Below are 12,084 nucleotides of genomic sequence, written 5' to 3'. Positions count from 1 at the left end.
CACTTTGTAATTAATCACTTCTTTAACCCTCACCACTTGCTGCCCATAACCCTGTGCAGAGTGAAGATAAGAACAGGCAGCTGCAGGAGCGACTGGAACTGGCTGAGCAGAAGCTGCAGCAGACCCTGAGAAAAGCTGAGACTTTGCCAGAGGTGGAGGCTGAGCTGGCACAGAGAGTGGCAGCACTTACAAAGGTGAGGTGGTGGCACGGTGTCCCCCAGACTCCCTCCTCCACTGGTGTCCCACTGCAGGAAATCTGGTCCTAGTGTTGGTTTGGTTACATTTGGTTTCCAGTTTTCCCATAAATAATTCAGAAAATATCTATTTTTACTTCCCACTTTTTTTCCATTCATCTCTCTGCAGACACTCTGATTTACTGGGGTTTTTTCTTGGTGTTTTTTTGTGGTTTTTCTGCACTTTGGAACTCAAGCACGTTTTCTTTTAGCTCTTCTACATCATAAAAATATCTCTCTGAATTATTATTTTTGGTTTTTTTAATTAAAATTAATAACAGACATAAAGTCTTCTGAACGTTGAGGGAAACATTAAGTTTCTGAACATTATGGAAATTTAGGGGAACCTAAATATCTTTCTCTGCTAGCTAAGTGAAGCAAGTGGGGAGTGAAACAAGTTGTGGTACTACGAAATATGAAGATTTTTAGAGGGCTGCAAGTGGAGTAATGAAATCTGAAGAAATGATGTTTAGTTAACTGCCAAATGAGCCTTTTCAAGTGTGTGTGTGCATGTTTTCTTTCAAAGCCTCAGTTTCATTTCTTTCCCTGTTATCTTTCCTGTCCCTAACTGGCTCTGTAGTCTGACCTTTTGTCTCCTGGGAGCTCTGCTGCTAAAGATGCTAAAGTTTTGGAACTTGCCACCAAGCTTAGGAAGGTAGAATTTGTACCTTAGTCCTTGTCTCTGCTTGTTGCTTTTTGCTTTGCCATGATTACTAACCAAGGGTCCCATCGTCCAGGCTAGTGAGGAAAATGCACTCAGTCTTTACTTTGATTTATTTTTTGATTTTATTTCTTGGGGATATGAATGAATGAACTTGGCTGTTGCAAGCTCGTTTGCAAATAGTGGTTGATTCATGGTACTTTTAGGGGTGAGAGGTTTCATCATTTTGCCACTTCCCATCTGAAGTCTTGCAAGGTCCTTTTGGTGACAGAAAAGCATCTGTTCTGCATTGTCCTTCACCATAAATGGCAGTTGTGCAAAGCATGTTAGAAATATTCCCGTGCCTCAGTGTTTCTGTGCTTTTGAAGCCTAAAAAATCCCACCCAAATTCTAATTTTGCTCTCCAATTGACAGGCTGAGGAGAGACACGGCAATATCGAGGAGCGGCTGAGACAGATGGAGGCACAGCTTGAAGAGAAGAATCAAGAACTGCAAAGGGTACTGCACATCGTTTTGACAAAGATAAAAAGCTGAAACAAGGAACCTAATCCTCTTTATTTCTCAGCTTTAACATAAACCCAGAGTTTAGGCTGGCTGATTTTGAGTCACTGTACTGTGGCTAACCTTAAATCTCAAGGAAAATGTGCTGAGAGTCTCCAATGAAAGTCTGAAGAAACTTGCTGAATTAAGTGGTTATGGAAAAATTGGTTCCTGGGTTATAAATAATGGAATCCATTCTGAATTGTGCCTTGTAACTTTTTTTTTTAATATTTTTTTATTTCTTAAACATTTTGATTTTTTTAATTAAGGCTTTTGAAAAGCCTTAATAGAGCTTAGATTTTTAAACTTCTGATCTTGGATCACTTATTAGAGACTGAAATGTCCCTTAGATTCCTTTAACAGAGCCCTGGAGGCACATGCAATGTTCCTCTGTGAAAAAATATTGCTGTTCAAGAAAATGCATTTAGATTAAAGAAAGCTTGCTGCCTTCATAACCTGGAACTCGTTAGAGATATTGCAAATCTGCAGTTTTTTCAGCAGCTTCTTTGTATCTCAGGCTAGACAGAGAGAAAAGATGAATGAAGAGCATAACAAACGTTTGTCAGAAACTGTTGATAAGCTCCTGTCTGAATCCAATGAACGGCTCCAGCTTCATCTCAAGGAGAGGATGGCTGCCCTGGAAGATAAGGTAAGGAGTCCCATTCCAGCAATCAGTGTGTAATTCTGTAGTGGTTTATGCCTTTTGCAATGTGTCTCTAACTTCAGCAAATAAACACAGAACTCTCATTAATAAGTGGTTGCTGTTAAGGCTCTTTTTTAGTGTGGATTTTGAAAATAATGGTCTTAAAAATAATTGGAGGTTGTCCCTGGGTGCTACACTGTGGTGTTGAGAAGGCAGCTTTTAAGAACCTTTATTCTTCTTTACTTTACTGGTGCAGATTGCATAAATAGGCTCATCCAGTGTAATACAGGAAGCCTAAAGCACTGGAACTTTGACCTTTCCAGTTCAGTTTCCTTTGTTTCCCACTGCTTTTGGCTGTACCAGTTCCCCTGAGTCATTGTGGGATTCCTGCAATTTGCTTTTCTTCTCAGGTAGTTCATTTTGAGACTCGTTAATAGGAGTTTAAATGGGCTGTTCCTGCATTGTCAGTGCACATCTTAGAGCTTTCCCCTGCACTCACTTCATCTCTTCTACACACTTTTTACTCCTTTTCCTCCCTTCTGCTTTTGGATCTAGGTCCTTCTTGAAGTTAGATCCCTTATTCTGCATCCAGTAAAGCAATGTCTTCTAAAGTGGCACTTGGCTTGATGCTGTCTTTGAATTGCTTGGTCTTGGATTAAAACATATTTGGTTTATTTTACTGGAGGGTGAGATGATCATCTGGGGAAATTTTTCAGGAAAAGCTGAGTGTCTTTGGTTTTAAAGTCATGGCAATAAATTGCTCTGGAAGGCAAATGCTGCTTCCAGACTCTTACTGAATGTTGGCTTCCTCTTGCATTCATGCATAATGCTTGAATAATAGGAGATGTCTGAGGGTTCACCCTGACTCCCTCTTATCTTCCAAACCATAACTACATTTGCAAATAATGAGGGAAGTCTACTTGTCCTTTGCTGTAGTTAACAGCTTCTAGAGAAGTGCTCTTGTTGAGGCTTCCAGCTCATTCTTTTATGCTAAATTGGAAGAAATGTGCAGGTAACATTTCAAGACTTTGTTCTGATCACATGGTCTTTCTTCAGTTGCTTTGAATTATTCCATAATTATTCCTTTTTTTTACTAGTTAGACTGTGAAATGGAGCTTTAAAAGGCTGCTATTGCTATTAAAGATTTATGGAACCAGTAGTATTACTAAATCCATTATTTAGAGGGCTGTACACCTGGAAGGATAAACCTTCAACTATAATCCAAGTGAAATGATGGAAGCAATCAAGGATCTGTAATTTGAGATGCATTTGTGTTGTGTTGACTGCATTTTTTTGATACTCATGGTTATGGTTTAAATGTGTAAAGCTTATGAGTGACTTAATTTGTGATGCCTTTAATTTCAGAATTCCCTTCTTCGAGAAATTGAAAATGCAAAAAAACAAATAGAAGAACTTCAGCATGAAAAGGTAGATTCTGCATTTCTGAAATATTATCTCGGAATTTCATTGCTGCTTTGCTACACAGCAGGATCAGATTTTAATTCCTCATAAAACTTAACATTTCCTGCTCTGTTTAAGAGAAATGTTATTGCTTATTTTATGGTATTGTGTGCCCCAGTTTTAGGAGGATTTTATTGGTAATACAGAACCTTTTAGTCCAAGACTTAACACACTTTTGAGTATGTGAAGTGCCTGGATTTGTTTGCAATTGGCCAAAGTTTGGAGATTATGTAGAATTTTTATGCTGTTGTACATATGACCTTAAACAGCAAAACCAAACAAGAAATACTTCTAATGTTGGGCATTTTTCCCTAAGGTTTTCTCAAGGAATTGAATATCACAAAATTCTTGTGCTAACTTTTTTTTTTTTCAAGTTTTAAGAACTGGAGAGCAGAGGGAGAAATATTTATTAGACTTGGCTGCTTCTTAGCAAGAGCAGCTGCCTGGTGTTCTGCTTGTCCTGGAAATGACAAGGTCCCTCCTTACAGATGTTCATTATCAGCCACTTTTTATTTTATTTAGGCTTTTGTTGTTTTCTCATTTATTGTCTTTCTCTGCTATTAAATTCAGAGTTTCTAGAGCATGTAAAAATATCCAAGTTAAAAGTGAATGCTTTTAGATCCTTTTGTGCAGAGAGCTTGAACATATCTTCTTGTTTTTTATCATCACTTATTATAATTAAACTTAGTAGAATGTGAACTAAAATACATAATGTCATTACTAGAGACAGGGTAGAGAAGCAACAGAATTCTTCTGGGATGCCCTTGTGTGACAGTGCTGTATTGTGTGTAGCACAAAGAATGTTTTTGAAGTTGAAGGGCATATCTTAAAATCTGTTATTTCCAAGTTTCAGAGAAATTAGATAAAACCCTAAATATTAGTTTAGAAATTTGTATTTGAGACTAGTTCTTTTAAAGAGAATATTATGTTTTTTCTATGTGTTTTTGCAGGATCAACTTGTATTAAATGTTGATGCATTAAGGGCTGAAAATGACCAAGTGAGGCTCAGAGCCACATCACTTCATCACAGGTACGAGCAGTAGTTTGTTTTTTTCCTATTTTCTTTAAGGTCGCTATGCTAAGTACAATTTTGTATATTTCAAACAAAAATATTTTCATCATAGCTATAAAATGCATTTTTATAGAGCACATAAAGCAATTTTTACACTGCTTAAAAACAACTGGCAGTGGTGAGACAAGAGGAATCTTTCAGGTGACACTTTTGTGTCTTTGTGCCTCGGTAAGGATGCAATGCTTGTTTTGTGTTGCTGCAGACCGGATTTCAGATTCCCTGTGCCTCCCTCCTCTGTGGGGGACAGTCACAGCGAGTCCTACAGCACCTCCTCCGTGCTGAGGCGGCCCCAGAAGGGACGGCTGGCTGCGCTCAGGGACGAGCCTTCAAAGGTAAGGAGGGAGGAGACAAATAACACTGACTGCAGAACAGATTGGGGCAGTGCATGAGCCTCATCGGGTGCGAGGAGGCTTCAGAGTTGGGAGGACCTGGCAATAAACTCCTGGATTTTATAGATCCTGTGTTACCAAGACATGAACAGCTGCTGGTCCTTTTAATGGTTAGCAAATACTTGCAAGGTTATGGTTTGGAACTTCAGTTTTGTTTTGTTGGGTGGGGCTTTTGGTTTGGTTTTTTGTTTTAAATTTTTTTGGTTTTGTTTTTTAATTTTGATAAAATTAAAGTACAATTGTAACATGCCAATTGTAATTGTGAAGTACTGTTTGAAACAGTCCTAATTTTGTGTCTGTACTCTAATCTGACACATTATTGTTCTGCAACCAATTTCCATTTCCTTTCAGGACACATGAGTACTCATGACATAAAATTGATTCCATAGTTCCCATGAAATTGGTAGCAGAACTGTAATTAAAAGCGTGTATTGCCAAAATATGTGGTGCTATAATTGACTCAATAAGCCTGTTCTGCATCTTGAAGTTAAATGAAATTTAAAGTTTCCTACATTATCGCTTTCTCTTTTTACATTTCTCTAAACATTGCTGTCTTGATGGATGCATTCAGCATGTAAGTGAGCTTACATTATTTATTTTAAACATCTTGATAAGCAGCAGGGATGTCACATTTTTCCCATTTGAGCTTGGATTTATTTCTCGAATGGCTTCTTGCAGGTTCAGACCCTGAACGAGCAGGACTGGGAGCGGGCCCAGCAAGCCAGCGTGCTGGCAAACGTGGCACAGGCCTTTGAGAGCGACGTGGACGTGTCTGACGTGGAGGACGACAGGGAGACCATTTTCAGCTCCGTTGACCTGCTGTCCCCGAGCGGCCAGGCCGACGCCCAGACTTTGGCCATCATGCTGCAGGAGCAGTTGGATGCCATCAACAAAGAGATCAGGTATGGCCCGTCTGCAGTGGGGCTGCTGATGGAAACACATTGGGAAGGGTAATTTCTCGTGTTCGTGGGCTCAGCGCCGCGGTCCCCTGTGGGGCAGGCGCCGGTCCCGGTCCCTGTGGGGCAGGCGCCGGTCCCGGTCCCTGTGGGGCAGGCGCCGGTCCCGGTCCCTGTGGGGCAGGCGCCGGTCCCGGTCCCTGTGGGGCAGGCGCCGGTCCCGGTCCCTGTGGGGCAGGCGCCGGTCCCGGTCCCTGTGGGGCAGGTCCCGGTCCCGGTCCCTGTGGGGCAGGTCCCGGTCCCTGTGGGGCAGGTCCCGTTCCCTGTGGGGCAGGCGCCGGTCCCGTTCCCTGTGGGCAGGTCCCGTTCCCTGTGGGGCAGGTCCCGGTCCCGTTCCCTGTGGGGCAGGTCCCGGTCCCGTTCCCTGTGGGGCAGGTCCCGGTCCCGGTCCCTGTGGGGCAGGTCCCGGTCCCGTTCCCTGTGGGGCAGGTCCCGGTCCCTGTGGGGCAGGCGCCGGTCCCGTTCCCTGTGGGGCAGGTCCCGGTCCCGTTCCCTGTGGGGCAGGCGCCGGTCCCGTTCCCTGTGGGGCAGGCGCCGGTCCCGTTCCCTGTGGGGCAGGCGCCGGTCCCGTTCCCTGTGGGGCAGGCGCCGGTCCCGGTCCCTGTGGGGCAGGCGCCGGTCCCGGTCCCTGTGGGGCAGGCGCCGGTCCCGGTCCCTGTGGGGCAGGCGCCGGTCCCGGTCCCTGTGGGGCAGGCGCCGGTCCCGTTCCCTGTGGGGCAGGCGCCGGTCCCGTTCCCTGTGGGGCAGGCGCCGGTCCCGTTCCCTGTGGGGCAGGTCCCTTCCCCGTGGGCAGGCCCTGTCCCTGTGAGCCTCCTCTCCCCCTCAGGCTGATCCAGGAGGAGAAGGAGAACACGGAGCAGCGCGCCGAGGAGATCGAGAGCCGCGTGGGCAGCGGCAGCCTGGAGGCGCCGGGCCGGTTCCGCGCGCGGGGCGCGGCGCCCTTGGCCGGCGCCCGGGCCGGCTCCTCGCCGCCCGGCAGCGGCCGCTCCACGCCGCGCCGCGGCCCACACAGCCCCGCCAGGGAGGTGGACAGGCTGGGCATCATGACTCTGGTGGGTACCCGCGGCCTCCGGATGCCCTGCAAGAGTCCCCGCTCTCTAGGAAATGGCCCTTCCTCTCCTGCTTACTCAGCTGTATTTTTCCTTTCTCTAGGTTTTTCTACCGCTTCCTTTCAACTTCTATAAAAAGTGTAAGATACATAATGATTAGGAAAAAAACGTTCAGAGCTCGAGTCTATTATTTGGTCAACATCTCGTGCCTAAGTATTGATTCCTTCTGTTGTTATGGTCTTGCTTCAGACTCCTCTTTCTAGAAGAAATAATGTTTTGTTTTCAACCACTTTCTCCCTCTGCTTTAAACTTCATTTTTAGCAGTCCACTCTTCCACAAAACACTCAGCTAAAAAGTGATTTGCATATTAATCTTGAAGATTGGGATGGTATCAGTGCTGTTTGAATATTAATCAGTGCTAGTGTCCTGTTTTAGGCTATTAAAGCCCTGTAGGTAAAAGAAATATCTGTTAGATCTTGTAGGTCATAAAGTAGTTTAGTCTGAGGAGTTCAGAGAGGAGAGAAAGATGTTTTCCTTCTTTTAACATTCCTTTGACTGCTGAGGAAGATGAATTCTTCTAGGAGCTGCTTTAAACACATCTGTAAAATTAAGATACAAATTTCTCCCTCTCTTGTTTTTGCATTAAAGTTTAATAAAATGATCAGTTAAACCCAAGTATTTCAGCTAAGTGATTTTGCTAGCTTTTTAAAATATATGTGTACATACACCAAAAAGTCATTTTTCATGGGGAATCATTTTGCCTTCTTTGAATTAAAATAAAAATCATTGTACTAGCTCTAGCCATATATCCAGGGTCATGTAGTCTCCTCCAAAAATAAATAGCTATAAAAATTCAGTTTGTGGAGTGCTCTATCTTCTAGCATTTCACAATAATTAGTTAAGCTAAATGCTTCTCTTGCAGAAAACCATATACAAATTTAAGTAGCTCTTTTCCCCAAAACTAGATCAGGACAATGTGACTTGTCTGAAATCCAATGCAAGAAGAAAAGTGAACTGTAATTAAGGTCACTTCAGATCCTAATTGTGTATCAGAGTCACTTGATCCGGTGTTTGGAGTTGTATTTGATGGGTGTTCTACCTGGCACCTGATTGGTGAAAGCTTGAAATCAGGAATTAGAGAACAAGAGCTTTCTAGAAACTATAGGAAGAGCTATCATGAATTATTAGACTGAGTTCTGCTGTGTCTTCCAGTGTTTTAATAGAGAGTTGCATTAGTTTTTGATCATGTAGGCAAATTAGCTTAATGCCAGTGGTTATGCAGCTCAGTCAGCTGAAAGCCCCTCCTGATTAAAAAGCATCAACATGATAAATGGTGAAGCTCTCTTGAGCAGTCCTTGTGGGCAGTTCATTCCATGTGCTGAACATTTGCATTTTTATGCTCATCAGATTTAATGGATGAAAGATCCAATCATGGTCAAATGAGTCTGCAGTGCTTTGTCAAGAACTTGAGGAGGAACTAGATCATCTTTGAAGGTCCCTTCTGTGATTCACTGAACTTATGATTTATTAATGTAGTGCTCTGCAGTCAGATTGAACAAAACTTTCCATATTAATGCTGCAACATTTGCATGTATTCTAAATCAAAAACAATTAAAAGTTATCCTTTGTGGGAGGAAAACAATACCCCTCCCCCCTGTCCCACTTCAAAAGGGGCCAACTTTATTTTTGGTTGCAGCCGTTTAAAATAATGAGAGCTATTAAACAAAGTATCTAAATTTAACTTTTGTCAGCATCAGTCTGAATAAGCTGTTGGTGTAACTTCTGCTCTGTGCCCTGGCAGAGGTGAACACTCCCTGGGGAGCGAGGTGCAGTGGATGGAGGATAAAATAAAAGTGGTGAAGTCCTGCTCAAACATTCCAGCAATTGAAAGCTGTAAAAGGAACAGATTCCTGTTACTGTACAGGAAGGAGCTGCTGTTGGCACTCTTTGGCATGATGAAAGTCTTGGCTGCCTTTGTGCAGTGTAGGAAACAGCTGCAGGAATCCCTGGCTTGTGAGGAGGGACGAGTGCAGATGATTTATTTAGGCTGCTGTGGCTGACCTGCAGGTTCAAGGCAGGTCCTCACCTTCTCAAAGCAACACCTTGCACCCCCACACACTTTATTTGGGCTTTTTGCTGCACAGACTTTGTGCTAATGTGCAGATGGTCCCTATACACTCAAACATCTCTGGTGCTTTGGTAGATAACCAACTCCAAGTGTTTATTTTTTGCTTCCTTTTCCTCGCTTCAGGGATGCATTTAAGTAATCTGTGATTTAAGGAGTACCTCATACCCAGTATCTCTCTGTGCCATTGTTGTAATTGTTGTTTATATTCTCCCTAAAATGTGTTGTCTGTATTAGTTGTCTCAGTCTGTGCTACAGGTTACAATAAACACAGCTTTTCCAAATTTCTTTTCTTTGCATGCATCTGTCAGCCTAGTGATTTAAGGAAACACCGTAGAAAGGTAAAAATCTTGAGTTTATTTCCTGGTGTGCCCCTTCATCTCCTTCCCTGTCCCTAAATTCATTAGTGGATAACAGGAACATAAAGCATTTGCAGGGTAGCTCTGTAATAAAACAAGATAATGGTTTATCATTTTAGCCTAAGTGTGGGTTTGTTTTGTGGGGTTTTGTCTTTGTTTGCCTGTTTTTGCTGGTGTGGAGGACTGTTGTGCTGCTTTCTGTTTGCAACCACTGCTTTAGAGCCTTCATGCATCGGTTCTTAATTTTAAAAGCTGCCAGTGCACGCACAAATGAGTTATTCTTTCTGTTACTCAAACTTTTGTAGCCACAGGTGTGTAGAAACTGATATCAGAGAATCAATGATCTTGCTAATAATTCTTCCCGCGAGTCTCTTGAGTTTTTCTGTCTTTGCACTTGCTTAAACTGGGGACAGGTACATTCATTTTCTGGTGCTGAAGGCATTGGTTTAGTTCTTAGCCCTATAAATGAATAAAAGAGAAGTGCTACTTTCTCGTTTCAGTAGCTAAGACTGAATTTAAGTAGCTTGTCACTGAAGGTAACAAATTCAGAAAGAAATCAAGCAAAAAATAGACAACTGCAGAAGGGTAAGGGCAGGATTGATCCTTTTACACTGAAATAAGATTCTTCCTTTCACTATTTTGTGTTGTATTGGGATTGCCTTCATGTTTTGGTGCTGCTCCTGAAGTTTCCCTCCCTTTTCCCTCAGTCTCCAGCTTCCAGAGAAGAGGTACGAGACGACAAAACCACCATCAAATGTGAGACATCTCCACCTTCTTCACCCCGGTCCTTGCGTCTGGACAGGGTGCAGAAAGGAGCTCTGCACACAGTGAGCCACGAGGACATCAGGGACATCAGGAAGTGAGTAGCTGGGAATCCCTTCCAGGAATTCAGTGTGCCACAGCAGCAGAATGAAACCCCAAACTGCAGAGCTGTTCAGCCTGCAGGATTTTAGTCTGTGTGTTGAAGTGTTTCTCAAAAGTCATGAGTGCAAACACATAAATTGGTGACTGCATTACATAAACATTAGGGATGTTGATTTTGCTAATGCTGAAGAATGGATTTATGGGAATTCTCTTGGTTCTCAAAGTGTGCATTAAGTTTACTTCATGCTTAGAATATGAACAATGTAATTCTTAACTCTTTGTTATTTAGCTCTAAATGGAGAAATGACTTGCCAAATTGCCATCACTTTGATGGACAGATACTCTTTTCAAAGTGAATCTCTTCAATACTTGAGATGGATTCCACTCAAGTATTTCAAATTTTGTCTGCCCCTTTCAGGCAGGAACTTGTGCAATCAACATTTCTTTTCATAACTCACAAAAGCTGAAATTAAATGTCATTAGTGAGTTACTCAACTTCGATTACCTTGCACAGAACCCTGATCTCTGGTAGATTTGTTGTACATGGGCTCCTTTTGACTCTTTTTTTTTTGGTGCAGTTCAACAGGTTCACAAGATGGGCAAACCAGTAATCCTAGTAGCAGTAACAGCAGCCAAGATTCCCTTCACAAAGCCCCCAAAAAGAAGGGCATCAAATCCTCCATTGGCCGCCTGTTTGGCAAGAAGGAAAAAGGGCGACCTGGACAAGGAAGCAAGGAAGCTCTGGGACAAGGTTGGTTTGTTTTTTCTTACACAGTGGCAGAGATGGCCTTGGGGGTTTGATTTTACACGTTTCTGATCAGTAATACCACAAAGGATTAAATTGAGAGTGACTTGAGTTTGGGGTTTTTTGTAGGTGGCATGGGAGAAGCAGATGGTTCCTCTCAGGATGCATTAGGTCTCAGCAAACTTGGAGGTCAGGCAGAGAAAAACAGGAAAATGCAGAAAAAGTAAGTATACTTTGAATCCTGTGTTATTCATGCATTGCTTTGTTTAAAAATTCTGTGGTTTTATTTTTTAGTTTGATTTGGGGATACTTTTTGTGTAATATGGTGCTATGGCTAATAAGCCTCTGTAGTTTTGGGTTTGGGGCAGTTGTTTGTTTGTTGAGCTGTTTGAGTGGTTTTTGTTTTGTGGGGTTTTTTTGGTTGTTGGTTTTGGGTGGATGTTTTGGGTTTTTTTTGGGGGGTGTTTGTTTGTTTTGAGGTCTTTTTTCTTGTTCTGTTTTTTGTTTTTGTTTGTTTGTTAAGGGTGGGGTTTTTTGTTTGGTTTTTTTGTTTGGTTTTTTTGTTTGGTTTTTTTGTTTGGTTTTTTTGTTTGGTTTTTTGTTTGGGTTTTTGTTTGGTTTTTTTGGTTTGGTTTTTTTGGTTTGGTTTTTTTGGTTTGGTTTTTTTGGTTTGGTTTTTTGTTTGGATTTTGTTTTTTCCAGAACATTAATAGCAGTATGGGTCATGGTAAGCTTGAAAGCAGTTGAAGCTGAAAACTTACAATTGGATTGCTGTAATAAAGAAATTCGAAAATAGAAGTGGACTGTTGTCAAATTCCCCCTAAACTTATTATATTTCACACCTGCTTTGGGAGATATTAAATATAATAAATATCTTTAATTCAAATGGGAGATTTCCCAAGGTTGGCTTGGGTGTTATTTGCTCCAGAGTGGAGGAATTGACAGAAGGGAAGCACGAGATGCTGCGTGCAGACATTCCTGTGTGTG

The 12,084-nt window shown here is 42.5% G+C and overlaps 1 protein-coding gene across 4 annotated transcripts in view; it reads left to right on the top strand.

Annotated features, from left to right (window-relative positions):
• Window positions 1–12,084, top strand: part of PPFIA1 (PTPRF interacting protein alpha 1) — a 53,538-nt gene that overhangs the window by 25,139 nt on the left and 16,315 nt on the right. For 3 of the 4 annotated variants that reach the window (XM_063397524.1, XM_063397522.1, XM_063397525.1), the window contains exons 9-19: window positions 60–194; window positions 1,309–1,392; window positions 1,952–2,083; window positions 3,443–3,505; window positions 4,489–4,568; window positions 4,810–4,942; window positions 5,678–5,901; window positions 6,782–7,007; window positions 10,196–10,347; window positions 10,931–11,103; window positions 11,227–11,320. In XM_063397524.1, coding sequence (XP_063253594.1) covers window positions 60–194; window positions 1,309–1,392; window positions 1,952–2,083; window positions 3,443–3,505; window positions 4,489–4,568; window positions 4,810–4,942; window positions 5,678–5,901; window positions 6,782–7,007; window positions 10,196–10,347; window positions 10,931–11,103; window positions 11,227–11,320 — 1,496 coding nt within the window. The remainder of the gene's footprint in view (window positions 1–59; window positions 195–1,308; window positions 1,393–1,951; window positions 2,084–3,442; window positions 3,506–4,488; window positions 4,569–4,809; window positions 4,943–5,677; window positions 5,902–6,781; window positions 7,008–10,195; window positions 10,348–10,930; window positions 11,104–11,226; window positions 11,321–12,084) is intronic. The other variant, XM_063397523.1, reaches the window with a different exon arrangement.

Source organism: Prinia subflava, chromosome 5 (assembly GCF_021018805.1).
Source record: "Prinia subflava isolate CZ2003 ecotype Zambia chromosome 5, Cam_Psub_1.2, whole genome shotgun sequence".
Taxonomy (NCBI): Eukaryota; Metazoa; Chordata; class Aves; order Passeriformes; family Cisticolidae; genus Prinia; species Prinia subflava.
Note: the sequence above shows the minus strand (reverse complement) of the source record. Positions and strands in the feature narration are given on the sequence as shown.